Source organism: Eurosta solidaginis, chromosome 5 (genome assembly GCF_040869045.1).
Source record: "Eurosta solidaginis isolate ZX-2024a chromosome 5, ASM4086904v1, whole genome shotgun sequence".
Classification (NCBI taxonomy): Eukaryota; Metazoa; Arthropoda; class Insecta; order Diptera; family Tephritidae; genus Eurosta; species Eurosta solidaginis.
In genome coordinates, this window is record NC_090323.1 from 212,210,903 (window position 1) to 212,228,893 (window position 17,991).

Below are 17,991 nucleotides of genomic sequence, written 5' to 3' on the forward strand. Positions count from 1 at the left end.
CTCATTATGCAGATGGTGTTCTGGGGACATAGGAAGACAGCCCGTGGCGATTCTGAGAGCAGTATTTTGGCAGGCCTGTAGTTTCTTCCAGTGTGTGGTTTTTAGGCTTGGCGACCATATGGGTGACGCGTAGCACGTAATCGGCTGGCTAATTGCTTTGTATGTGGTCAAGAGCGTTTCTTTATCTTTTCCCCAGGTACTGCCAGCAAGGGATTTGAGGATTTTATTACGGCTCTGAATTCTTGGAACAATTGCGGTTGCGTGCGCACCAAAATGTAGATCCTGATCAAACGTCACACCCAAGATTTTGGGGTGTAGGACAGTCGGTAGCGTAGTGCCATCGACGTGGATGTTCAATATGGTCGACATTTGGGGCTTCCATGTTGTAAATAAGGTCGCGGAAGATTTAGTCGGTGACAATGCCAGGTTTCGCGAGGCGAAAAAACTGGAGAGATCAGGGAGATAGCCGTTTATTTTATTGCATAGCTCATCGATCTTTGGGCCTGGGCCTGTGGCCATTATTGTGCAGTCATCGGCGTAGGAAACGATTGTGACTCCTTCCGGTGGTGAAGGTAGCTTAGATATGTAGAAATTAAACAAAAGCGGGGATAGGACACCACCCTGTGGCACCCCTTGTTTAATTCTCCTTTGTTTTGATGTTTCGTTTCTGAATTGCACCGATGCCTGCCGACCACCCAGATAATTTGCGGTCCACCTTTTAAGACATGGGGGAAGGGTAGACCCTTCCAGGTCTTGCAGTAACGAGCCATGGTTGACCGTATCAAAAGCTTTTGATAGGTCTAACGCTACGAGTACTGTTCTATGGTGGGGATATTGATTCAAACCGCAATTTATCTGGGTGCTAATGACATTTAGCGCGGAGGTAGTGCTATGGAGTTTTCTGAAGCCATGCTGATGAGGGGCTAGCTGCAAATGTGCTTGGAAATAAGGGAGCAAAATGGCTTCAAGCGTCTTTGCCACTGGCGATAGGAGAGATATCGGACGATATGACTCACCTAAGTTAGCTGGTTTCCCAGGCTTTAGTAGCGGGACCACCTTGGCCATTTTCCATTTCTCGGGTATGACAAAGGTGGAAAGAGACAGGTTGAAGACATGCGCTAAATATTTGAAACCCTCTTTCCCTAGGTTTTTAAGCATCGGCATGGCTATGCCGTCTGGGCCCACTGCTTTGGATGGTTTAGCGCGACCAATGGCGTCCTCAACCTCTCTAGCGGTGATGGAAATTCGTGATGCGCTGATTTTGTGTTTATGTGCGTGTCTATTGGCTCTCCGTCTATCTTTGTCGACCGTAGGATGCATTATATATTGTCGGCAGAAAGCGCTCGCGCATTTTTTCGCATCCGACAGCACCTTATCGCCAAAGGCGATGGAAACTTTGTCTTTGTGCTTAGTCGGATTCGATAGGGACTTTACGGTGGACCAAAGTTTACCTACACCGGTAGAGAGGTTACAACCTCTTAGGTGCTCTTCCCATTTCGCCCGCTTGTGTTCGTCCACAAGCAATCTGATGCGTTGGTTTATATCCCTTATTTGGGGGTCGCCTGGATCAAGCTGTCTTATAAGGTCGCGTTCCCTCGCTAAGCCCGCGGCCTCCGCCGGGAAGTGGGGCCGGATTTCGGGAATTCTCCCGGCGGGAATGAAATGTGCCGAGGCGGATTCAATGACCTTACGGAAGGCACGCTCCCCTTGGCGGGCATCAGTCGGGATAGGGAGGGCAGCAAAGCTGCTGTCTGTTGCAGATTTATATTCTTCCCACTTTCCTTTTTTGAAGTTTATGAAAGTGCGTTTTTCGGTGACGATGAAGTCGGCGGTACGCTCGAACGAAATAAGTATGGGCAGGTGGTCGGATGCCAATGTTACCATCGGCTGCCAGTTGACGCAGTTTACCAGTTCTGCGCTCACGATTGAGATATCTGGCGAGCTATGACAGCTTCCTACCATACGTGTGGGGGCGTCTCCGTTTATTGTGCAGAACGTCGTTTCGTCTATTTGATCCGCCAACATCTCACCCCTACTGTCCGCCCGCAAGTTTGAATGCCATAGGTCGTGATGGGCATTGAAATCGCCTAAGATTATGCGATTGTTGCCAGTGAGTAAGGCCTCGATATTAGGGCGGTATCCACTGGGGCAGGAGGTGACAGGAGGGATGTAGATGTTGATGATTTCTAGATTTGCATCGCCTGACCGGACAGATAGGCCTTGACGTTCTAAGACATTGTCACTGCGGTCGATGCCAGGATCAAATATATGATATTGCACAGAGTGGTGTATAATAAACGCGAGGCCGCCTCCATTTCCGCTCTCGCGGTCTTTCCTGTGGACATTATAACCAGAGCAGGTCTGCAATGCAGATCTTGCTGTGAGTTTAGTCTCTTGAATCGCAGCAATGCGGATGTTGTGCCGCTTCATGAAATCGACTATCTCCGTAATCTTCCCAGTTAGTCCATTACAGTTGAACTGCAGAATTCTGAAGTGCATGAGGGGTGACGCCGCCACTCTAGGGGTAAGTGAGGGGTGACTACGCCTAGGTTGTGGAAGGCCAGGACGCAATTGCTGTTGTGGCCTTGGGACTGGGCGCCCTTGGGCAAGCATTGGGGTACCCGGATGATTTGGGTTTGCGACCTGGCAACATGGCGCGATGAAACCCGTCGAGGGGTTGCCGTCGCGGAGACCAGAACATCTAGGAAAGTGGCACCACCCAAGGCAGGAGCTGCATTGAGCGGATGTCGCAAACCTATATATTCTGTGCTGGCAGACGGTGCAAACGGAGGCAGGGACTAAGAGTCTGTTTCCCTGACCTGCACGATTGCTGCCAGAAAAGAGGGGGGGGGGGGGGGGAGAAGAAGACGGGGGCAGGGGCTGATGCTCAGCATTGCTACCAGCTCTACTACGAAGGTAGTAGTTATGAGTGGTATCAGCTGTTTGAGTTGTTGGCGCCGTGGGGCGCGAGCAGCAGCGGGTACTTGTTGTGGCTTGCTGAGCAGCGAAGCTGCTGGAAGGTAGTGGGGATACGCTTAGGCGTAGACTACGGGACGCCCTTGGGCGTGAGCAGCAAGGAGCCACAAAAGATTTATAAAAGTTACGTGGACGTCGGGTTTTGGGATCAAGCCCAGAACAACCTGTCCGATACAACCATCCCTTGCACGAGACACACTGAACAGAGTATGACCGTCCTAAAAAGATTCTTTTCTGGCAAATGCAGCAAAACCATTTCTCAGGACCGGGGTCAGGAGACGGACCCGGATTGGGTTCGATACCTTCCCGGAGCAAGAGAATATGTAGCAGTCCTGCTGCAAGGAGCTGCTGGGAGGATGACAATTTGTGGGAGGGACGAAACAAATTAAATGGGGTCACACTGAAATGACAGTCCTTGGTCGGGAAAAATCCCGAGTCGCTCCGGTACATAGAACCGACTGCCTTGGGCGTGGTACCGCCCACTTGTGATAAAATCAATTTTACAAATATTATTAATCATAAATCAAAAATCGTTAAACCTATCATAACAAAATTCAGCAGAGAGGTTGCCTTTACTATAAGGAATGCTTTGAAGAAAAATTAACGAAATCGGTTAAGGACCACGCCCACTTTTATATAAAAGATTTTTAAAAGGGTCGTGCACCAATAATATAAGCTATATCTTTGCAAAAAAAAAGCTTTATGTCAATGGTATTTCATTTCCCAAGTGGATTTATAACAATAAATAGGAAAAACTTCAAATTTTAAAAAATGGGCGTGGCACCGCCCCTTTTATGACTAAGCAATTTTCTATGTTTCGGGAGCCATAACTCGAAGAAAAATTATTTCAGAATAGAACCCTATATATATGTATTATTGGACAGCCTTATAACGCTATTAAGCACACAAAACAAACAAAAATAGCATTTCAAGTGTACAGGTGGGTATGTAATATTAGGTTTGACCCGAACTTAGACTTCCTTACTTGTTTATTTTCTATTTATCTTAAAAATCGCTTAGGTATGTTCATATGTTCACTACATATTTCATATCTTATACAGCCGATTATTTGGATATTACGAATGGGATAAGATTATTTTCAGCCCTATTCTTGAAAGGTATTGTAACGTATTTAGTGAAATTCCGCTTATTCTAAACCTTCTGCCAACGTTCGAATCGCTAAACTGTTGAATAAATAACTCTAATATTCAATAATGCAAAATAGTCTTTATTAGACTACTTTGACAGTACTTCACAATAACTCTTACTTCACAACTAATTGCGTGTTTAAATCAAACTGCTTTGTCATGCCTCAGCTTGTGTTGCTTTTATACTCTCGGTTTCCTCGTTCACCCATTTCTCCTAAGGTCTAGTAATTTCGTGAACTTCATGCTTGTTTACCAGCTATATACATGTATATTTGTAGTTTGTGTCCATATGCGTGTGTATATGTGAGTACTACTTCGGCTCATGATGACATGCGTTTGTGAGTATCTCTCTGCTGCCTTGTATGTATGTGTGTACATGATGATTGATTTGTATACGTACATTCGAATGGCCGCTTAGTATCGCTTAGTGATCACAATATTCGTTACAGTATGAAGTCTTCGGCTGTGCCCAGTCCCAAACTTACTTGTTTTTATTGGATTCATGTAAACTTGTCCTAAAACTAAAAAAATCTATTTTTTTTTGGGAAAAAAGCTACATGTTTAGAACTAAAAACTATTTTTTTAGAACTATTTCATTAGCTCTAATATTCGATTAAATATATCTAATTTACTTTGGGAGATATGTATGTATATATATATTTTTTTTTGCTCCTAGCGAGGGCAAATCGACCACTGTGCAATACTAATTTATATATTAAATCGATAAAACACTTACTTTATGGTATATGGTCTTTATTCAGCTCGTGCATCTGCATTGACGTCACCTGTACACTACGTACACTACTACACTAACATTCTAGCTCAGATAGATCAGTGACAACATCAACCCTTTAACATGAAGCTGGGTAAACGTTTTTCCATTGCATCCATGCGGAGCGTAACATCCAATCATATACCGTCGACTACAAACCGAAGCCTTGTTGGTGTAATCGATGAGGGTACTAGCAGTGTACAGTTCTCATTATACTCAGTTCCATATTTCAAAGAAGTGACGAATTATAAAATTGAATTGAAATTAATTTCGCCGCAAGATGGTTGGTATGAACAAAATCCATTGGAACTAATGGATGCGATATATGAATGCTGTGAAAAAGCCTGCGCTCAGCTAACGGAATTTGGTTATAGCGTAGCTAATATCAGTTGTATTGGTGTAACGAATCAACGTGAAACGACTGTTGTTTGGGACTCACGCACCGGCCTACCGTTATATAATGCGCTCGTTTGGAAGGATATCCGAAGTGAACAATGTGTTGATCGTGTACTCTCTAAATTGGATGATCAAAATAAGAATCATTTTAAACATATTTCCGGTTTACCCGTTTCACCATATTTTTCGGCATTAAAATTATGTTGGCTTTTTGAAAATGTGGCTGAGGTGCGGAAGGTACATCGTGAGGGTTATTGTAAAGCTGGTACAATTGATTCGTGGATCGTGTGGAATTTAACTAAAGGTAACACTTATCTTATAACTTTAAACGAGCAATTCTTGTATATTTGTATGTTTGTATAGCCGAACGATCTCGGGAGCGGCTCAACCGATTTAAATGAAATTTGGCACAGAGATAATGTATCACCTTCTAAGACTTTTGTACCTAGGTGTTGCCACTCAGAATGTTTCACAAGGTTGCCACCTATTCGAAATTAAAAAAAAAATTGCATGATATATGCCGATATGGGTATGAAACGAAAGGTATTTCACTCCGCATTAGGTTAGGTTGAACTGGCCGGTCCATGAGGACCTCACATAGACTGATTGAGTCCGTACTGTTACCAGAAGCTTGTTTTAACGACCAAACTGAAAAACCCTATCAAAAACCAACACCTATGTTATAAAATAACTCCGTCCTCTTGGCAAATACTAGAAGCTTCCTAGGACTTAAGCCACTTGCTGCTTCTAGATCTGACAGCTGTATGACTCCTAATAGCTGGAGTCTTAGCCTGGCAAGTGCAGGGCACGAGCACAGAACGTGCTCGATCGTTTCCTCCTCCAATCCGCACTTCCTATATCTGCTATCACTGACCAAGCCTAATTTAAAGGCATGTGACGCCAGAAGGCAGTGTCCAGTCAGAATACCCGTCATGAGTATACAGTCCTCTCTTTTTAATGATAGAAGCAACTTTGTTAGTCTAAGGTTGTAAGACCTACATATAATCTTCGACACTTTACAGCCCCGCGCTTGAACCCACGCCTTTCCCGCTTGGCCCATCTTGTGCACCTCTCGCCTTCGCTTAATATCGCCCAGTCTAATTGGGACGTCTACTGAGCAAGCTTCAAGGGATGCGCCCCTGTTAGCTAGTTCGTTCCATCTATTCCCATATGCCCTGGGACCCAATATAGATGTATGCTTCTCCCTGTCTCGATTCTCCCCAGAGACTGCTTACACTCTAACACGCATTTAGATGCTGTGCTATGCGAGATTATTGCTTTAATTGCTGCTTGACTGTCAATATAAAAGTTAACACGGTTGCAGCTTAAGCTATTCTCTTCCAGGGTTTCTACTGCTTTGGTAATATTTCCGCTTGGGAAACACCACAGTAATCCGGCAGCCTGTAGGATCTGCTTAATTCCGGATCAGCACAGTATACCGCAGACCCTAATCCTTCCACTACCTTGGAACCATCTGTGTACACATGTATCGCCTCGTCCGCCATTTGCGCACCCTTGCGCCCACCGCCCACCTCTATTGTGGCCTTAAGATCTCCCCCGAAGCGCAGATAGGGAATCAGGTAGTCTGTTCGTCTTGTGATTGATGACGCTATACTACTATGGTCATATGGTCGGCGCTCAAGCTGCCCCGAGGCACCGAGCCTGGTTGCAGTTGTTAATGCTATGTTCTTTGCTACCAGGTCTACAGGTGGAATGTGCAGAATGGCATACAGTGCAGCTGTCGGGGTTGTTTTCAGGGCTCCCGTAATGCTAAGAATCGATAGTCTGCATACCCCCTCTAATTTTTTGAGGTATGTTGTTTTTTGTGTGGCTTTCCACCAAATAAGAACTCCATAGTATAGAATAGGGCTTACAATCGCTGTAAAAATCCAATGAGAAAGAGAGGGCGATAAGCCCCTACGTACACCCCAGCATTCTTTTACATGCATAGAGTGCCGTTGAGGCCTTCTTCACCCTCTCCTCCACATTGAGCTTTCATGACAGCTTACTGTCTAGGATGATTCCTAGATATTTTGTACGAGGTTTCTCCTGTACGGTCACCCCTCCTAACTTAGTCCTGGTCCAAATTGGGACCTTGTACCTCTTTGTAAACAAGACCATATCCGTATTCCCGCATTGACTTTCAACCTGACATTAGATGTCCAGGTATGAATATCCCGAAGCGCCCGATCCATCAAAGAACCAATCGTTGGAAGGCACTTTCCACTTATGACAATTGCAACGTCATCTGCGTAAGCCGTAAGTTTTACGGGTCCCTCATCAAATCGCCTGAGCAGTTGGTTGATGACCAGCGTCCACAGCAGACGTGATAGCATCCCTCCCTGCGGCATGCCCCTGTCCACTGATTTCGTGGCCTCGTACAATCCCCATTGTGATGTAATCTTCCTGCAATTTAACATGCAGCCGATCCATCTGATTAAGGCGGGATGTACTTTAATGTAATTAAGAGTATCCATAATCGCCCATTTAGAAACATTATTGAAAGCTCCGGCAATGTTCAAGAAGACTCCTAGAGCATACTCCTTATATTACAGGGATTTCTCTATGCTAATTACCACCCTATGCAATGCGGTGTCTACCGACTTGCCTTTGGTATACGCATGCTGTGTTGTGGAGAGCAGCTTTTCATCCACATTGGACTTTATGTACACATCTATCAGCCTCTCAAAGGTTTTGAGCAGAAATGATATTAAGCTAATGGGTCTATAGTCCTTGGGATACACGTGACCGATCTTTCCCGCCTTTGGTAGGAAAGCTACAAGAGCAGTTCTCCAAGAGTGCGGTACATGATTCAGCCTTATGCACCCAAGCCATTCCACGACCGCCATACTTGAAACTTGTAGCATGGCATGGAATATACCGCCTTGGAGGTTTGAAACCACTTCCTCCAGCCACCGCAAGCTCGCGATGTTGTCGCACGCTATCATCTTCACACTATTATACCATCCCCCGAATCAAAGGTTGGAAGGGGCTTAGTTGGTTGTTCCCGCATCATCTTAAGCATTAAGCTAATAAGCTCCCTTTCCACAGATCTCCACCTTTCAGTACTCATTTGTCCGAAAGGACTGCTACGATCAACCAGCGCCATAGTCAGTGACTGCTTTGCCACATCACTCATCTTCTTGGGAAAAGCCGGAGTCTTAGTGTTATCTCACTTTGGCACCTCCGAGAAAGCCGAAGTCTTAGCGTTATCTCCCTTTGACTTATCTCTGACTCGCAGATTTCGGGGTAGTTGCTACCTCGCTATTGGGGCCCATCTGTCTTACAGCTTTGGGCCTACTTGTCTTGTCTATGCGACTGCCCTCCCTCGCGGCTTTAGGACTGGGTACATTCTGCCTCTTGAAAGCAGGCTTGTCGCCTTCCGCCGAACATTGCCTCTTCATTCTGCCATTCGACGCTTCTTCCTCCTCCGCATTACAATAGGGACAATTTTGAGTAGGGTTGCCCTGTAGGGTTGCCACCTATTCTAAATTTACAAAAAATTGCATGAGATATGGCGATATGGGTATCAAACGAAAGGTATTTCACTCCGGATTATAATAGGGACATTTTTGTGTAGGGTTGCCACCTATTCGAAATAAAAAAAAATTTCATGAGATATGCCGATATGAGTATCAAACGAAAGGTATTTCACTCCGCATTACAATAGGGAAATTTTTGAGTAGGGTTGCCATTTAGGGTTGCCACCTATCGAAATAAAATAAAAAAATTGCATAAGATATGCCGATATGGGTATCAAACGAAAGGTACTTCACTCCGCATAACAATAGGGACATTTTTGAGTAGGGTTGTCATTTAGGGTTGCCTCCTGCTCGAAATAAAAAAAAATTGCAGACGATATGGTTATCAAACGAAAGGTATTTCACTACGCATTAGAATAGGGAAATTTTTGAGTAGGGTTGCCATTTAGGGTTGGGGTGGCTAGACGAAATAGTACTCTACTTACTCATATTCTATTAAAGCTTTAAAGAAGAACATTAAAGTTAAAAATCTACGTAAAAAAATCTTACACATGATTCGACTTAATTTCACACGCGCTAATAAAATTGCAATACCAAGGCACCGTGTAAATTCTAGCAAGTTTTTGGAATGTAATAATATTGTGAGACTTTCATAGTGTATAACTAAAAAAATGTTTGAAATTAATAATTGGGTGCATGAGGATACTTGACCTAAATAACTTAGTTCTCGAAATCACTAATTGTCGTAACAATCCCTTATACTATAGGCTGGAATTACCCATTTTAAATTTTTCATTCCAGTTTATTTGGCGGTTAGTGTTTGATATGTTTTGGAAATCTATTTTTACATATATAAAAAGTAGAGTTTGATTAATGATGACATGTAGAACAAAGTATGTTATGCGGCATACTCGAAGATTGCCGAACAAAGCTCGGTCGTCCAGGTACTATTATATTATATGAGTATATTATTGTGATTCCATATGCGGGTTCCTATAAAAATACTTTTTTAGCCGGATAATCATTTCTCATCATCCCTTGGCGGTACATTGCTGTTTCCATTTAGGAGAGCAGAGAAGTGTTCCCCCCGTAATCTAAGTACTCTCTTGACATCGGTTACAAGGTCGCCGTTTTCTTTCTTACAGGAATTCGCCCCGGACTTAAAACCTTCCGTCTGTTGCCGAATTTTTTGGTAAAATTTACGCGCGCTATTCCTGGTGGCCAGACCTCAAGCTCCTTATACCTACATCTCTCTGTCTCTGCTTTTTTCTTTCGGTAAAATACTCCTTTCAACTCGCGGTGGCTTCAGTGCGGATTCTTCGTCGTATCATTTGTTTTTCCGTGGTCCCCATTAAACTTCTGTAATTAACATGAGACCGCTTCCTTTATCTCACACACGATGTTTGTGATGTCCTTGGATATTGTAGCCATGCAAAGTTTAAAGATGAAATAATTCGTAAGGTCGGTTATACCCGTTTTCTTTCCAGTTAAGCCTTTGCAATTTTATTGCAGTATTTTGAGGTGCGACGTGGAAGAGGCCGTCATTCCCGGGGTCGGGTCGGGTGAGTGTTATTTGATGGTATGTGTGTTGTCACGGCCATGGGATTTGAGGTACTAGTTCACCTAACAGTTGGGCTGGTGTACCCGACGTTGAACCGATGTCGCAGTCGAACATATATTGTGGTGGTATACAGGGCATATGGTGTGAGGTGTTGGTTGTGCTGTCCTATACGTGTCGTGATGCCAGAAAGAGAAGGAGAGGCTGGGAAGGAGCTGCTGCTCGGCAAGGTTGTTTAGCGCAAAGTTTTCAAAGGTTGACAATGCAATTTATAACTTCTCCAAATTAATTGTCAACCTCACATACCCGTGACAAATCCTGTTTATTTAGCAGGCCAGGCTCTGGCGATTCCAAGTTCCTCACGGAACGTGAACGTTTTCATATAAGGACCATTAACATCATTAAAACTCCCATAAACCTTCGTGGAGTCTCCTTATCGCTACAAGAAAAAGAAAACTGCTCCTATCTTGTGGGAAGCAGCGGTGTGAGTTTGAGGCGAGCAATAGCGGGTATTTGTTGTGGCTTAGGTGCGGACGTTTCCTAGATCAGTGCAAGTGACATATATGGTCCGCGAGCCCATTGAGGTTTGTTTTTATAAGTATGCGATCTGTAAGATAGCTTTCAATGGCGCGTTAAAGCTAGCATAGAATTCGGAATCACTGCTCTAAGGCGGCCGGTAAGTCTGCCTACCTCGCACTGTTGTTACGTTTAGGGGTTCAATGAGCACAACTCACTTGGATTTGGTGTTAGGTATATGCTAGCAAGGACAGCTTTGATTGCACCCAAAGAGCATTTTACAGGTCTCAAGCCCCCTGCTCATGCGTTATGACCGGTATGGGGAACTTCCCATTAGCATGAACAACAGCTGCTGCCTTTTATATGTTTCTGACGAAACAATCCGTGCGTTAAACATGAGTTAAACATACCCAGTTCGACCTCTGTCCAAGTTTTGTACATTTTTTCAATTTCCTCTGCTTGGATTCCGTCTAGCTTAGGGTTTTAGTGTTTTTCAACTTTCTTGCTGCTAGTTGTAGTTCTGCTGTGGTAAAAGCGGGGGTTCTTCAAGTTTGTTGGTCGCAACCTTATTTCGCTAGCAGGGAATAATGCGTTTGTTATGTTAACCGTACAAACTCTGATGTCAGTATCTTGGGCCTTATCGTTTTCAGTACTATTTTGTAGCCAGGCTCTATGGGTCACTTCATGTTCATAATATAGACCTTCAACTGATTTATCTCTTTTTTGCATGACTGCTTTGACACGTTGTTTATACTCCCCATAAGGGAAGTCAGTTTTGCCTTAACTCTGCTCTATTCTGCTAACTAGTGAACGGTATTTATGCGCTGTTTACGTGCAGTATGGATAAGGCGAGATGTTGTTGTTGTATTCACAGTGCTTCGCACCATTCAATCGGCACGACCACTCACAAATTGTCATCAAAGTCCTGTAACGGGAGTCCAAGGCAACTGGCTGTTTCAACAGGGGCGGACCATAGGGAGATAGGTGTTAGAGGCCTAGGTTCCACATTACAGCAGGACATACATTACGTATGTCGGGGTTGATTATGGACAGGCAGGAGTTTAACCTGTTACAGTATCCAGGACGAAGTTGGGCAAGGGTGACTCGTGTCTCGCTTGGTAGTGTGCTTTCTTCTTTTACAAGGGTGGGATATTGTATGTTAATAACGGGGTTCACCGGGCGCGTCCTAACAAAGGCGTTTACCGATGGATTTGGCTAAGGGCCTGCTTATGCTTGCCTGGATCAAATGGCTGTGTTTGGCAGGTGCCGGACCTCGTCATAGTGCTTTAGGAGATGTTCCCTTAATCCCCGTGGAGGCGGTGCCAAATGAAGCAGTTTTTTGCAAGGATGTCCTGGTTTACGACAATTAAGCAAGAACTGCTTGTTCAGCATTTCGTTGTGCTCTTTAATATTGAGCTCTTTGGCCTCACTATGTAGATGGTGTTCGGGGGCCATAAAGAGACATCCGGTGGCAGTTCTGATTGCAGCATTTTGACAGGTCTGTAGCCTTTTCCAGTGTGTATTTTTAAGACCAGGCGACCAGACTGGTAACGCGTAGCTCATGAGGCGCCGGCCAATTGCTTTGTACGTGGTTAGCAACGTTTCTTTATCTTTGCCCCATGTGCTGCCGGCAAGCGACTTGAGGATAAGGCGAGATCGAGGAGCGGGTGTGTAGACGGCAGCAATTAGAGCTTCAGTGTTAAAATTCCGCCCGCGGGTGCTTTTAATAATTACCGCCATAGTTCTGCCTGTTCTTTTTAGGGTTATTAAGCAGGAAACATGCTGTATGAAGAAAAGTAGTATGAGACGGTGTACTCCTTTCTCAAAGACAAATACACTGAACTTGCAGCTGAGGAAACCAACCTCCCCACGGAAAAGCGCCTCACTGTAGCTCAACTTCGAGCTGGATACTGTAATAGGTTAAACTCTTACGTATCCAGAATCAACCCGACATACCCAATGTATGTCCTGCTTGTAACGTGTCCCCATACGACACCAATCATTTTTTCAATTGTAATGTGGAACGAAAACCTCTAACACCCTTATCTGTTGGGTCCAACCCTATTGAAACAGCTAGTTTCTTCGGACTCCCGTTAGAGGATATCGATGACAATTTGTGAGTGATCGCACTCATAGGATATGTCGAAGCACTGCTACAACAAAAACATCGAAGTCGGGCTTATCGTAGCTGCTCTGAAATGGACTTCGTCTCTCTAATACCAAATCCAGCTTATTTAAATGATTCATACTAACTAATTTAAGCCAAAGGAGTACCTATATATTTTCACATATACCTTCTTTTCCATCCTTTCTCCTTTTTAGGTGCACTGCATATAACCGATGTCACTAATGCCTCACGCACGCTACTCATGGATATAGAAACCTTTCATTGGCATCCACAATTATTGCGAACTTTTAAAATAGATAAAAGAATTCTACCAGAAATACGTAGTAGCTCGGAAATCTACGGCACTATTACTTCCAAGCGATGTGTACTAACGGGCATACCAATAAGTGGCATAATTGGCAATCAACATGCTTCGCTACTCGGACAGATGTGCATCAAACCTGGACAAGCAAAGAATACCTATCGGTCTGGTTGTTTTCTGCTCTGTAATGTTGGCGAACGCCCTATCATTTCAGCACACGGACTCATCACAACAGTCGCCTATAAATTGGGGCCGAACAAAGCAGCCACATATGCCTTGGAGGGTTCAGTGGCGGTTGGTGGTCACGCTCTACGTTGGTTAGAAAATCGTGTGCGCATACTTAAAGATATTAAAAATGCGGAGAAGTGTGCCGAAGAGGTAGCAACAACGGGTGATGTTTATTTTGTGCCTGCTTTCACTGGCCTGTATGCGCCCTATTGGCGCAAGGATGCGCGTGGCTTAATTATTGGTTTGACACAATTTTCCACCAAACAACATATAGTAAGAGCAGCATTAGAGGCAATCTGTTTCCAGACGTGCGACATCCTCGAATGTATGCATCAGGAGAGTGGATTTCATTTGAACAAATTACATGCAGACGGTTCGCTTAGTTTGAATAATTTACTAATGCAACTACAAGCCGATACGGCTGGTTTGACTGTCTTCCGTTCACAATTGACAGATACCACAACTTTTGGTGCGGCATTGTGTGCTGCACAAGCGGAGGGCATTGATTTATTCGAGTTTCATCCCGATGAATTGTCATATGAAATTGTGGATTATGATATATTTTTGCCAACAAATACCGCTGAAGAACGTCATTTGCGCTATGGCAAATGGAAGCGTGCTGTAGAACGTAGTATGGGTTGGGCGATCAAGAAATCCGTACGTCAAATGACTGATGAGTCATATAAGCTGTTGTCCTCTATACCGGCCGCTGTGTTCATTATGAGTACCTTTGCTATGTTTATACATGCAGCGGGGGGAAAATAATTGGTTAAAGCAGAGGCTCACACATTTACCAGTTTTTCATTATGCGCCAAATCTTGGAAAACCCCCAGAAAAAATTCACTCTCATCACCGCTTCAAGAATGAAGTCGATAGTACGAAAAGGAGATGCCGTTATGCCTGCAATCAATTTCCCCGCGAAGCGTATACATATGTTCAAACGAAGACTGAAGTGGAAAAATAAATAGAAAATATGGTTTTGATGATAAACAAGGACAACACGAAGTACCTGATGGCATGCCAAAATTTCGAAATAGTAAAAGACATCGTTTATCTGGAAACAAGCATAAACAAAAAGAAGAACACCAGCTCAGAAACCGAACAAATAATCATGTACGTCAAGAAATGCTGGTTTGAACAAAGCAGGCAATTCAGAAGTAAAGACCTCTCTCGGCGATCGAAAACCAAGCCACCACTATAACCCATCCATCGTACACGTCCTGCCAAATGGCGCAGAAGCATAAACACTGACAACTTCAAATTAGACGGTTCGGGGTGTGTTCGAAAGAAAGATTTATAGAACCCTACTGGCTGGCGACGGCGATTACCGGAAAGATTTAACAATGTATAAAATTTACGTAGACAATGACATAGTTTAAAGATTTAAGACCCACCGGCTGCGTAGACTAAGCCATGTTGTGCGAACGGGTGAAGATATTATCAGATCCCGCCTATGGCAGCGGAGAAAGAGGGGGATTCAACTTTATTGAAAGAACAAAGTACAGAACGAGCAAACAATCTTGAAATGTGTATGCCAGCAATCCTCCTGGCATCACAGCTCGAGCTTGGCAACAGCTAGTATCGCTCTGAATGCCCTGTATGCTCCCGACTCGGGAATATAGTCAAGACTTGTGAGTTATACAGGTTGCTTTTTGAGCTTTCAATTCAGTTCTTATGGTCGTTTTATCCATACCTTATTTAGGGGCCACCGCTGTGAGGACCCTTGAAATTTGTTTTCGCACATCTATAGCAGAAGCGGCGGCCGCCGTGGTGTGATGGTAGCGTGCTCCGCCTTCCACACCGAAGATCCTGGGTTCCCGCCCCGGGCAAAGCAAACATTAAAATTTTAGAAACAAGGTTTTTCAATTAGAAGATAATCTTTCTAAGCGGGGTCGCCCTTCGGCAGTGTTTGGCAAGCACTCCAAGTGTATTTCTGCCATGAAAAGCTCTCAGTAAAAACTCATCTGCCTTGCAGATGCCGTTCGGAGTCGGCATAAAACGAGTAGGTCCCGTCCCGCCAATTTGTAGGAAAAATTAAAAAGGAGCACGACGCAAATTGGAAGAGAAACTCGGCCTAAGATCTCTTCGGAGGTTATCGCGCCTTACATTTATTTTATTTTATAGCAGAGACACAGAAAACACTGTTAACACAACAACAACAGACACAGAAAATATTGTTAGCACAACAAACAGCGTTGCACTTGAACTCGAGACTCATCTCTGGTTTGGGGAGCCCAAAGAGTCACGGCGCTTCCTGGTTACTTTTTTTTTTCCAAACCCTTTTCATATAGCGTCTTGCATTGCTGCCTTGGTTGCGAGACAGTTAATTTCAAGTTGATCCAAATGTTGTGCTGTTGTTGGTGCTGTATCTCACCAACTTCTCCTACTGCTCTCTGAAGACCGTCTGACCGTCCCCTTTATGTTGAGCCCTTAAAGAGCCTACGCAGCTTAAAGCTACTTCCAGAAGAGGCATGCCATTCCTTATGACCTTGGCAATCGTTTCTGTTTTAGAGAAGTTTCCTGCACCTTGCTTCGCACTGATACGACATATTCCAGCAACTGTCCTTGATTTTTCTCTTTGAGATGGTGGTTTTCAATATATACGCGGGTATGCTGTGCTTAATGGCGACATGCTTCGAACTGACAAGGTTTTAATATGACGGTAATGTTATTAACCTCCCCGTCATTTCCACAAGGTGACCCCTTGTCTAAAAAAGTGAAAGACTACTGTCACCACGAGCTCATAGCATAGTCTTCAATTTAGTGCTGAATGTGTTGGTTTTTGAGCCATCCAGCTTCATTTGTCTACTGGATATGCTTCATTTGGTTCGCAGTAAGGATTTAACTTCCTCAGTACCCGTCGTCTACAATTCCTCCATCCACTACCTGAGCACGCACCCGATAGGAAATCGATACCACCTCGGACACATTAGGTAGCGCAGGGTGGTTATATATAAATAAAGATTTTTCTGCATTTAAGGGTGAGGTAGTATAGGATAGCGAAGTTTGACGACGGAAAAACGGGAGCTAATATCTATGGACCGAACTTCAAGTAATCCATGATACCCCACAATTTTTCAGGCAAAACTCCATGCAATTGAAGTTTGTGGTAGAGAATGTCTACGAAGAGGCTTATACTCGAGTAGTATCGTCATTATATCAGACATCCCGGCAGCCTTGCGTGGCTTGCAGTCCTACAGTACAGACGTCCTTCCAAGATAGCGGTTGAATACACTGGAGGCCCTAATGGTCCGGAACCCAAAAACAAGGTTTTCTTAAGGTGGGTTCCCGGACATCAGGAACATGAAGGTAATGAACAGCAGACTACATAGCCAAGCAGGGTTCTATTATAGCATTTTATAGCCCAGAGCCCTTCTGTGGACTAACAAGGGCAAATAGTAAGAAAATCATAAGTAACTGGAAAATAAATCAGACACTGGCAAGGCTGAGACTTTTCAATTTGGGTGGCTTGACTCTTTGTCCCTGTGTGATATGGAGTAAAAAGCCTGAAGATGTACTTGAATACATTAAGAGCATCCACATACACTTATAGGCTGAAATGTCAAGTACAATAGATCTAAATAAAGGTCGCAGTACATAATACCTAAACTAACTGTATTTTTATTAGGAAAAAAATTAAAAAAAATAGCAAATTGTAAATTGTTTATAAATTTTTGTAAATACATACATACATATTTTTTCTTGCTCATTTTTTGATCAACGATGGCATCAACCTACCATTAACTTGTGTATAGATTATTATTTATTTTTAAGTAACTTACGTACTTATTAAGTTTTTGGTTGTGATGAAATGCTTAAATGACAAAATATCCTGTGAATTATGTTTTTCGCTTTTTATGAATAAAGTTCAACAATGTGACTTAATTTAAGCCTACACATCCTCTTAGATGTTCAATTTTATTATTATTATAAATATATACTTAAATTGAAGTTAATTATAGAGTTTTTGTTAATTGTTTAATATCTTATTTGGAAGCTTACACAAATTTGAATTAATAAAGAGATTACATTATTGAAAAATATATTAGAATTCTAAAATTTATTAAGTTACTCGAATAAATACACTCAAATGTTCTGGATATATGTATATGTGCTTTGTTAACAGCACTACAATTAAATGTATTCGCGTACTTTCCGTACAGCGTGTTAAAAAACTGATTGACTAATTCTTAGCTAGGTTTACAAATGGTCTTTATTAGACTACTTTGAAAGTACTTCACAATAAAATTTATACTTCACAACCAATAGCGCGATTCCTGACTACACAGCTTTCGCTACTTTTATATTCTCTGTTGCCTCGTTCACCCATTTCTCCTAAGGTCTAGTAACTTAGCGAACTTCATGCTTGGTTACCAGCCATATATGTACATGTATATTTGTAGTTTATAGTCTCTCGCATAGCCATATGCGTGTATATATTCGGCTGATGGTAAGTATCTCTGTTGCCTTGTATGTACATGTGTAA

The 17,991-nt window shown here is 43.2% G+C and overlaps 1 protein-coding gene across 2 annotated transcripts in view; it reads left to right on the forward strand.

Moving 5' to 3' along the window:
- Positions 1 to 17,548, forward strand: part of Gk2 (Glycerol kinase 2) — a 44,984-nt gene extending 27,436 nt beyond the window's left edge. For both annotated transcript variants that reach the window (XM_067788051.1, XM_067788052.1), the window contains 2 exons: positions 4,886 to 5,596; positions 13,171 to 17,548. In XM_067788051.1, coding sequence (XP_067644152.1) covers positions 4,981 to 5,596; positions 13,171 to 14,270 — 1,716 coding nt within the window. In that variant the 5' untranslated portion in view covers positions 4,886 to 4,980 and the 3' untranslated portion in view covers positions 14,271 to 17,548. The remainder of the gene's footprint in view (positions 1 to 4,885; positions 5,597 to 13,170) is intronic.
- Positions 17,549 to 17,991: the final 443 nt, after the last annotated feature.